At 44.7% G+C, this 11,213-nt stretch overlaps 1 protein-coding gene across 6 annotated transcripts in view; it reads left to right on the top strand.

The window, feature by feature from the left end:
* Nucleotides 1-514: 514 nt before the first annotated feature.
* The window catches only part of USP24 (ubiquitin specific peptidase 24), a 67,328-nt gene continuing 56,629 nt past the window's right edge, over nt 515-11,213 (top strand). For all 6 annotated transcript variants that reach the window (XM_086617872.1, XM_086617873.1, XM_086617869.1 and 3 more), the window contains exon 1: nt 515-820. In XM_086617872.1, the coding sequence (XP_086473998.1) occupies nt 515-820 (306 nt within the window). The remainder of the gene's footprint in view (nt 821-11,213) is intronic.

The following is an 11,213-nucleotide window of genomic DNA, read 5'->3' as shown; positions in this document are numbered from 1 at the left end:
CCGGTAGCGGGTAGAGGCCGGCCGTGCACTGCGCTCGGCCGCACCGGGCCGGCCCGCCCGCGGAGGTACCGCCAGGCCACCGCGAGGCGCGACCCTCCGGCCGGGGTCCCGTTCCCATAGCAACGCCGCTCCGCCGCACGTGACCCCCGCCGGCCACGCCCGCCCGCTCCCGTCGCTGTGGCAACAGCCGCTCCCTCGCATTCCTCCCCCCCCCCGCTGCCAGTCCATTCATGCCCCGCTCCCCCTCCACGTGACGCGGGCTCGGCGTGCGCTCCCCAGCCGGGCTTCGGCGGCCGCTTCCGGGCTGAGGGCGGGGCGGGGGGGGCGCGTGTGTGAGGGCGCGCGCGGCGCGGGGCGGGCGGGGGCGGCCGCCGCGGCGGCGGCTGAGGGGAGAGGCGCTCCCGTCAACATGGCGGCGCGCGGGGCGGGCAGCGCCTGAGCCCGGCGCCTCTCGGTTCGCGGCCCCCTCCTCCCCCCTCTCCCCCGGCCCGGCCCGGCCCGGCGCGGCGCGGCCATGGAGAGCGAGGAGGAGCAGCACATGACCACGCTGCTCTGCATGGGCTTCTCGGACGCGGCCGCCATCCGCAAGGCCCTGCGCCTGGCCAAGAACGACATCAACGAGGCCGTGGCGCTGCTCACCAACGAGCGGCCCGGCCTCCACTACGGCGGCTACGAGCCCATGGAGAGCGGGCAGGGCCCGCCGGGCGGGCACGGCTCCCCCGCCGGCGGGCAGGGCCCCCGCGGCAGCGACGGGGACGGCGGCGGAGGAGGAGGCGGCTTCGACCCGCCGCCCGCCTACCACGAAGTGGTGGAGACCGAGGTGAGCTGCGGCCTGCCCCGGGAGGAGCTGCCCTGGGGCCGGCCTCCCGTCAGCGCCGGCCTCCCCGCGGGGCGAGTGGAAGCTCGGCGGGAGCCTCCCCGCCGCGGGGGTGCCGGCCGGCGTCACCCCGGGGCGTGGGTCCCGCGGAGCCCGCGTTCCCCGCGGGGTCGGTCCCGTCACCCCGCGGGCCGGGGTGGCGGGTCGGGGGCTTCTCTTCCGATCGCCCTCCCGCCGCTCCGGCTTGCTCCCGTTCGGTGCCGGGCAGCGCGATCGCTGCAAGGTGAAGAGCACCCGGGCTTTTCCCCGGCATTCGAGGAATGTGTGGCTACCGTAGGGTGGTTTTTTTTCCTCCTCCTCCTCTCCCCCCCGCCAAGTACTTTCTTGCATAATGTGAGTGACGAGTGACTGTCTAACGTTTTTTAACCGTTTGCGCAATGTGAAGGACAGTGCCGTCTGGGTGTTACTTTGCGTACAGTTTTATTTGGGTAAGCTAAGCATAAATTCTGAAATAGGAGTGCAGTGAGTTCAAATATTTTCAAAACAAAGGCTTCAACTCATAACTCTAAATTATACCTGTGTTCTGAAATGGACCTGAATAAGTGCTGGAGCATGCCAGCCTTTCCCACTTCTCTTCTTCCTCCTCTGCCTTTTTCTGTTCTCCCTTCCATACTCTTCCAGAACTCTGGAGTCCTCAGCCAACAGATGCACTCATGGCACTTTCCCTGCTGCCTGGAACAGTCTTGTAGTATTTACCTCTAAAGTCTTCTCCCCCTCCAGCTCTTTTTTTCCAAAACTTCCCAGAGCGCTTATATGAAAAGAAACAGTACTGTCCGGACTATGGAACCCGTGGGGATGAGAACAGCAAAACGGCCCTGCTGCGCAGTACCGAAGGGCCACCTTGCCTAGTCTGTGTCTCAAGAAGTAGCCACCTAAGCACATGAATAAAACCAGGGAAACTCATGTACCTTCCCAGGCTTCAGTGAACAGTATCCTGGGGATTTCCTGTGTCAGAAGCGGTACCTTTCTGTGTACATGTGTGTCTGTATCTACAAATACAATATATATAAAAGAAGAATACGTGCAGATATCCTCTTGTACATAGCTGCACTTGCAGAGATCATGTGTATCTATAGCCTCGGTGTATTGAGGTACAGTCGTGCAGAATGAAGATACGTGATCCTGTTCACTGAATTAACTGGGTTAGATTCTTAGCTCATCTAAGCTGAGATGTATGCTCGTGGGGTAAGGTGATCTGTGGGACAGCACGTGTGCTGTGCAGAAGAGGAGTCGCTGTTGGACTTCACTGATTGAAGCAACAGGGAACTGGTTTCTAACCTTTGCTTTGAAGAGTGGGGAGTGAATCGGAGTTCTGCTTGTTTGCATTCAGATCCCTGTAGCCATCAGGAGGGTGGATTTTTCTATCAGATGTAGTTATGATTGAGACAGTCTGAGTTGTCAGTGTGACATTTCAAGAGGAGCTGTCAGTGTAAACTTCGGAGAAGCACTTGTTTTTCCCCTCCTGTGCCGATTACAAATGACACTTTGACAACTCTGACTAAGAGTTTTTTTTTCCCCTTATTATTTCAGCTTGTATGTCTGATCAAACCTACTTACACTTCAATTTTCTTTTCCCAATGATGTTCTTGTTTGCTTTGACCTGTGTTCTCGTTAACCCCCAGGAGGGAAACGAAAGCATTTCAATGTAGGCAAATGACTGCAAATCCACAAAGTAGGCATTTCAGAAGGACTGAAGTATCTTGCTACATGAAACTTTATATAACTTCAGGCCTCAGTTTAGTAGTTGGATTCATTTGCATATGAACATCTGTCAACTGCTGCACATGTGTGCAAATCACTATTTTTGTAATATAAGAGCTGTACCTGGAAAATCTTAAGACTTGAGATTGTTGCCAGTGCTTAATTGTCTAATGTTGCAGGATAACCTAGCAGCTTTTGACATATACTTTATAAAAGGGGGGGGAAATATATATATATGAGCAGTTCTTGTTCTTTTTGTTCTTCAAAGGTAATCTAGAACTACATTTAATAAACTACAGCTATTATTTAGGTGGCTAATCATTAAGTAGTTTTCCACTCAGCACAAGCTTATGGCATATGAAGCCGTACAGCAAGCCATTGCACAAATAGCCATTATTCATTGTAGTGATATACATTATGTGGAAATATATTATACCCCGTGCTAGCTTGTGGTAATTCAGATGTTATTTCTGGTTTTCTTCCTCTCAGTATCATCCCTCTTTCTAGCAGCTCTTAGAAGGTGTATTCCTCCTCCTTATCATAATGCCAGTTTCAACTTTTGTTTAGCAGGGATGTAGTGGAGTGTTAGACTTCTGGTTTGATTTTTGAATTTTATGTATTAGGAATGTACATGAACATATAAATGAAAAGAGAACAATTATTAGAAATATTCTGCTAAATAAAATTTTCCAATTTAATTTAAATGTAAAAATAAGAAAGCTTTCGTCATTCTCCAAGACGTGCATGTAACAAGTCTGTACGTTGTATTTATGTTCTTTTTCTGGCTGAGTACAGTTTACTACGCAATGAGAGTAGGTTTATGAATGATTAAACACTTTACATTTTCCTTACTCAGTAATGAATCCATGATGTTTGCATATGCTTATTTGTCTTCTGTTACATAATGTTAGAATCTGTTCTGTTCAGTAAGCATGTTGATCAAAGAGGACTTGTCTGTTGGTTTTCTTTGGGAATAGCACAGCAACCAGGTACATATCATACTAATGAAAATGCAGTGTCTTTAAGTGACTAGTAAAAACGTGATCTTTAGGTAAGATAGTAAAAACAGTGTGAATCCTCTTTCAGTGGTCCATACTGCTGGTCTTCAGGGGTATCTGGAAGTGTTACGGAAGCCTGAATTTGGAATAACTGGCCCAGAAGCAAGACAGCTGCTGTGAGCTGGCCTGACACACACGCTGTGCTTTATATGTGAGACTTGAGATGAAGACATACAAAAATTCATTTTCACAAGGGCTGAAACTCCAGTTTCAGCAGATTAGTGTCTTCCAAAGAGTGTAGTTGATTCACTTTTAAGCTAATAGCTGTGATGTGCCTCTGGAGTTGATGCTGTTAGAGTGACCGTGCTTAACTCATTAAAAGAAAAGGAGCAGACAAACTGGGAAATGCAAAGGGGGCTTTGCATCCTTTGCCATCTCCCCAAAATGTCGGGAAGTTCAGCTTTAGGTTTGCAGTTGGTTTGAAGTTTTACCCTGTGTAGTGCCAAACCACCTTCATAGGTTGAGATCAGTAGCTTTTACTGATTTTGCCTATTTAATGTAACTTGTACGTTTATGTCTGTCGGCTGAAGTAAATCCAAGTACGTTTTGGCCAGAATGTGGGATTTCTGTGTTCATTCCTTAGGCAGATTTTTACGGTGTGATTCTCTGCGGGAGGTGGGGGTGGAGGGGTGGTATGCTCATCTTTTCATACAACTGACAGGTAAGCTATTTGATGAACTGCTACTAAATCCTTATAACGTAAAATAACCCTATAAATGAATGTGATGACAACGTCTGTCAGTGTGTCCATGAATTGCCACAAGTGTTGACTTTCATGATTTGAGGGGGAGTAGGATAGAAAAGAGCAAATGAATGTGGAGATTGTGACCAGAGAACCTAAAATTGCAGTAAGAGGTAGGAACCCAGTTACACTAAAAGCATTGAACATATAACACTGTTCTGTATAACCTTTACTAAAATAATCTTCATTTGTTTTTAAACAGCTTCTGAGAGTTGTTACTGTGACCTTTTGAGTAAACTGTGATTAACAGATTAAATTACCTTCTAGCTATTCTGGTCTCATTTAGCATGTGCTCTTCTGATATTTATTTTCTTTTAGTTGCACTGAATCAAAAGCTCATGTACACCAGATTTTACTGATAAGGTTTGTAATAAAACTTGTCTGAGATTGCTTTTAGCGGTGCTGTTTGATTTCAAGAGAAGGGGGTGTTTTGTAAAAGAAACGGGCGGGCCGCTGTAGTGAGTAGCAGTGCCAGGAACATTCTCACTAGTCATGCTGCAGAACTATTGTGTTCAAAACTCTTCTCTCCTCATTATTAGAGCTCAGCACTGAAAGCAGTTCTGCCATAGAAGTGCTGTGTCACGGTGGGTGTGCAACTGAACTTGTGTTTTAGCTTGGAATATTTAAAATGAGGATAAGGGTCTGTGTTTTTTTAGGAGTAACATGGACATTAGGCTTGTGAAGTTCTTTGATCCTGGAATGGAAGGAGCTGTATTTATTTAAAGACCAAGAAGGTATTTAATCTAATCGAAGCGAATTAGATTAATTTCACCGTATAATTTTATAAATTTAAAGTCAGTCTCCTGTTTTGTAAGCAGTGTTGAGCTTTGCAGAAGTGAATATTTCTGGCATTCGTGTGGAAGTTTTACAGTGTGGCTCGTCTAGGAATTGGCATTGTAAAACAATTAAGCAATCAAATAAAGCTCTGTGGTGGATTCTGGCATTGAGTCCCTGGCTGGATGCCATCAGAATGTCAAGTGGAATTAGTATTTTAGCTCTCCTGGTTTTCAGCATCACTGTTTTCAAAAGAAATTAGCGGTCTTGGTGTAGAATCTCTGTTTAGATCCTGGTTTTGTTAATGCTTTCTTGGATTTTGAAAAAAAACACCCTGATTTTTATTCTTGATATAACACAGACTATTAGAGATGCTACATGAAGTCAGAGAAAATAGGGGTAATACTGAGAGCTGCAGTTGGTTAATTTTAAATGTAAGCTTTGTTTTGAATAATTTATAAACTCATTATCAAGTAACGTGATTGCCAGAGTAATCTTTGGATTGAGAGTAGCACTTTATAATGACTGGTTCATCGGTGAAGGTGATGCCTGTAGGGTCAGTGGAGGTAGGAGACAACTCTGTGAAGACAACTTCTCAGCTGGGCAGGAAGTATCTTTGATACAGTGTTCTCTGGAGGCATGTTCTGGTCATCTTCCCAGTTTGCAGTGCTGTTCTGTGGCAGCTGTTTAATAAGGAAGGGAAATACTGAGGAAGAATGAGAATAAAAACAAATTAGCCAGTGTTAGAAGTTAATTCCAGCAAATCATTTGGATTGCTTTTGGATTAAGGAACAGTAGCTCTTTGTATGAGGAAGGCAAGGATGGAAAGGAAGTGCCTGTTTCTTTTGTAAGCTCTTATTTTGAAAAAACAAGAGTTTGTGCTGCCACAGGAATAGTCTTTGATATGTATATTTCAGTTACACTTCATGGGCCAAATTAAAATCAGTTTGAAGAAGCCGATGGGCACAATGTTTCTTGCCACTTGATCTTCCTGCTTACCACTTTACAGCAGTTCTGACTTCTCTTGTCCTGAAGCCTCTCAAGAGACACTTAAAAGATTTTTTTGTATTAGTTAATCACAAGTTTGTAACAATACCTCATAGAATTTGAATTTGAACTCTGTCAGCTGCTTTGTGACGTCTAGTTTCTGTCTCACTGTGTGTCGGTGTGCGTCCGTAGAACAGAAGTATAGATGTTCAATGTTATTGAATTAGTTTTCCCTTCCAGAGCCAGACCTTTGGTCTCTAAAATGTTATAATAAATACTTTATCTAGTATCTCTATCTACTTCTCTATTAGTGCCTGGTGTTTTGGCAAAGGAAGATAGAAGTATTGACTTAAAATTAAGTACTGAAATGCTAAGCATTTGTGATTAATTGTTTTATTGTATTAAAGCACAATGTTTCTCTGATACCACACAAAGTTACTTTGAGTTATTTGGAAATAAGCTTGGGTTTTGTGCTTATGAAAACTCAAGGGTTGGGAGGAATAATGATACCAACTCAGTCTGGCTGTTTGTAGGTGCACTAAAGGAATAAGTTTCTAAAATATATCCACAGACAATATTGAAAACACACACAAGATAAATGTGTTTTCCTTGGTTCCTTATGAACGGTGTTCTTAACAGTGCTTTCTGTGACCTCTCCCTGACCTACAAATAGTTCTCAAACTTTAAAATATGTTGCCAAACGCTATTGTAACCAATCTGTCTCAGATTCCACTAAATGCAGTGGTAATAGCTGTACAAAAGGGCAAAGATATTCCTTTTTAAGTTAAATGAATCTTTTAATTCAAATGTGATTTTTATAGAGCCTCAGTTATTTTGTTTTGCTGTAATGCTTAGTACTGTGTTTGTCTCAACAACTAGGCTAGTACGTTGGGGAATATTGCTTAGTAACATCACACCACCACCCTGGAAATCAGGGAGACCTGTACAAGCAGTGTTTTTAGAAAATCCTAGTTAATTTCTAGCTTTGCTGAATTTATTTTTATTTTTCAAATTCATATTGTGTTCTTATTCCCAGTAAAATACAGTTCTTTGTTGTGAGACATGGGGAAGGGGGGAAGCCATGGAGTTTTTGTGATTGATTTAATCCCTTGCAGCTACTACGAAGAGTTTAGTCTAACCGTGCAGTCTCGATAATGCACTTGTACTACTCCCAGTTAAGGTCGGTGTCTAAAGCTTTCTATGAGACAATTCACTAAATAAATTAGAATTTTCTTAGGACGTCTTTATGGGGAGGTGAGAGTCCAAATCAGCTTCAGTTAGGTGGAGTCTGTAACATAGGATTTATTTTCCTTTAGTGATAGATCGGTGGTGTGGTTTAGCCCAGCCAGCAGCTGAGCTACCACATGGCAGCTCGCTCACCACCCCACCCACCCACCCCTGGTGGGGTGGAGTGGAGAGGAAGAACATGTAACAGAAGACCTGAGGGTCAAGATAAGAACAGGGAGGGATCACCCACCAACCACGGGCCAGGGCAAAACAGACTCAGTCTTGGCTTGGGGACAAATCAGTTTAATTCCTTACCAGCTCATTCAAAAAGGATAACGAGAAACAAAGCCAGATCTTAACAACACCTTCTCCCCACCCCCCACCCCCCCCCACCTTTTGTTCTTCCTGGCTCTACCTCCTCCTCTTCAGCAGTGTCGGGGGGACAGGGAGGAGGGGTTGCAGGTCAGTTTGTCACAGGCTGTTTCTGCTACTCCTTCCTCTTCAGGCAGAGGACTCCTTATACTCTTCCTCTGCTCCAACGTGGGGCCCCTTCCCACAAGAGAGAGTTCTCCACCAACTTCTCTGACATAAGTCCTTCCCGTAGAGTGCAATCCTTAGGCATCAGATTGCTCCAGCATGGGCTTTCCCCTTGGAGTCACAGCTTCTTAGGGGTACAGCCACCCACTCTGATGTGGAGCCCCTTCCCACATACTGCAGACACATCTCTGCTCCACCATCAGTCTCCAGCAGCGTGGGGTCCTTTCCCACAGGAGGCAATCCTCTACAAACTCCTTTGGGCATAGGCATCTGCTCCAGCGTGGGGTTCTCCATGGGCTGCAGTGGATCTCTGCTCCACCGTTTCTCTCGTGGGCGGCAGAGGGGCCACCGGCCGTCTCACCACAGGCTGCAGGGGAATCTCAGCTTCGTCACACCTCCTCCTGCTCCATCTTCACTGACCTTGCTGTCTGCATGGCCATTTATCTCAGATCTCAGTCCTCTCTCTGCTGCAGCTGTGCTGGGCCTGACCAGCCCGACGAAACTTGGCATTCCCAGCAGGATGAGCTGTGCCCAGTAAGCGCCCGGGAGTGCGGTACTTCAGAGCTCTCCAAGCTGCACCGCTGCAGCTGTCTCCAGTCGAGTGGCAGTGGCCCGGCATGGGTGGCCACCTGCCCGGGAGGCGGGGTTGGGGCCAGGCCTCTGCCTCCCCCCTGTCTTCACTGCAGGTCCCACCATGACGTGGGTTCCTTTGTCCTCTCCTTAAATATATTATTTGCAGAGGTGCTGGTTGGCTCAGCCCTGGCCGAAGGCTGGTCCGGTGAGTTTTGGAGCTGGAGAAACTTCTAGCAGCTCCTTCCAGGGACTGTCCCTGCAGCCCCTTCCCCGCTACCAAAACCCCACCACACGAACCCAGCACAACAGGTATCGTTGCTTCATATTAACATGATAAAATACTAATCTTTCTTCTTATGACAAGACTACATTTGCTGGAATAAAGTAGTGCATAGTCTAAATTTGAACTGAAGAGCTTAGTTTCTATGCAAAAAGAGTAAAAGATCCGTCTCTCCAGCGAGCTTGCTTTCTCTTAGCAGAACACAAATAACAAAAAGCATTCCTATCTCGCACTGTACTCAAAATGTTGCGTACAGATATTTCCCTGTGGTTGAAAATGCAAGGGGAAGGTGCTGCATCTGTTTAGTACTTAAAGCAGTTAAAAACTGTTACTATACTTTGCAAATAAACGTCTGTTAGTCAGTAAAATGTTTAGGAAATCACAGGGGGGTTTCTTACTGCCAAATAAGGAACATAATGTGGAAATTCCGTATATGACACCGTTTTCTGAGGCTTACTAATATTGTCATGTTCTCAAAAGGATACCAAGCTTGCTTTTAGCAGTGCGGGTTGAATGAGCTTGATCTGATGGCAAGAACAGGCAACTGGGAAATACTCTTTGATTTTCTTCCCACTTCTGCCAATTAGCATGAGTTTAAAGAAGTTCTTTAGGCTCCTGGAGCACCAGTTTATAAAAAGCAAGTGGATTACAGGTATGAAAATGTAACAATTTTTTTTAAACATTCGATACCTCCTGCTTAGTGTGTTCAAGTGTAAGTGCAAGGTGGTGGCTTTGATTTATTTGAAAGCCTTTGAATTGTTACCGCTGTGATTCAGTTCTAGGTAACGGAGTATCCTCCTTTTAGGAGTTAATTAAGAGAAAAAAGAATTGACATGCAGGTGTGAAAGTAAAAACTGCTTTAATCAGTAGTCTGGCAGATAGAGGGACTGTCAAGTCATGACTTCAGGATTCATAGCTTCTCCCACAAATTGATGGACACAATAGATCAGAGAAATGCTCTGTCTGTTTTTATGGTATTTGATGTATTTCTCTCACATCAGCTCCACCTGAGCTTCTTGCAGTGCTTTGCAAACACCAGTGAATGGTGCCTCAGCATGTTGTGGCAGAGGGAACTGTCACTGTGGACACCTCACAGCTGGGAAAGTGGAAGCATTGAGAAATTGATTTCCTCATTATTGCTTAGTATGTCTGTGAGAAAAACTGAAAGGTGGACCTAGAATTTTTGGCTTCTAATTCTGGCTTTAAGCATTTTTTTCATTACCACTTTTCAGAGCAATTAAATTTGGTCCTGTTTGTAGGTACATATTAAGAAAACACTGTTGTGGAATTTTTTTAACAATACAATAAAGCATCAAAAATCTATTTTCTTGGCTATAAAATAGTGATTGTTGTGTGAAAATCACTTAATAGAGAGGCATGAGGGTGAAGGGAACTGCTTGATCTGCTGGTGCTTTAGAAAGTCTAATCCTGTCACTTGTTGAAATAAACCTGATTTTGGGGTTCTGTTTCATAAGTCATACTAGATTCAAGAGCACATAATGTGACTTAAGCTCTGGTGATAATAAATTCTATTGGTAGTCTTCTATCAAAATCAAATTAACAAATTTAAATTGTAATTTGACTGTAATTTCATTACTAAGATTGCCAATTAGCATCAAAACACTTTCTTAAACTCCTTGTTATTTTATGTAAAGTGACCAGTGTGGTAAACATCGGTGGCTTTAGGTAAACAGTGTTTGATGAGTTAATTAGCTGAACACTGCAGGAATACATTTTGAAGCTTTGAACCGTGACCTTTTGGCAATTAAAGTTAATTTTTATTTCACTTTTTGTGTGAAGGCTAATCTTTGTTCTGTGCTAGTCTTCCATGGAAGGTTTTATACTACAGACTTATGGAACTCTTTATTGATTAAATACTTAACAATTTTTGTTTATTCAGCCTTGCAGACAACTCTGGGAGGTGCCAGGTCCCCAGAGAGGGAATCTTGACTCAGTGCTTGAGATTGTTCGTGTGAGGATATTTCTCTTGGGAGCCTGTATGTGTATGTTTGGACATAACTGTCTTTTCACACCTTGAAAATAAGCCAAAAGAGTCAAGTAATGCTGTTACAATGGGAGGATCTTCAGGGGTTTTGTGTAATAAGAGCTATACCAGAAGGCAAGGAAAAGGTGTTAAAGGTTTGCTAGCAAATGTTTTTTTGGTCTCAAGATTTCGGCTGCAGAATGGAGGACAGTCACAGGATATGTGATGTGCAGCATGATTTCCTATCTCAGAAAACAGATGATTCTTAGAGACTTTTAAACAGATTATCTTTGGCCTCTTGGCTGCCAGGAATAATTTCTTTGCTTTTTACTGTTGGTGGAGAATATCCCTGTAAATCCTTAACATGTCAGGTGCCAGTCCAGTACTAAGTCTGTTGAGCCAGAATTGCGTAGTCCTGATTTAGGTCATCATCAACTGGCAGACACCATTCTAAAGTCATCTATTTGAGGAGA

The sequence above is a fragment of the Tauraco erythrolophus genome, chromosome 10, assembly GCF_009769465.1.
Source record: "Tauraco erythrolophus isolate bTauEry1 chromosome 10, bTauEry1.pri, whole genome shotgun sequence".
Classification (NCBI taxonomy): domain Eukaryota; kingdom Metazoa; phylum Chordata; class Aves; order Musophagiformes; family Musophagidae; genus Tauraco; species Tauraco erythrolophus.
Note: the sequence above shows the minus strand (reverse complement) of the source record. Positions and strands in the feature narration are given on the sequence as shown.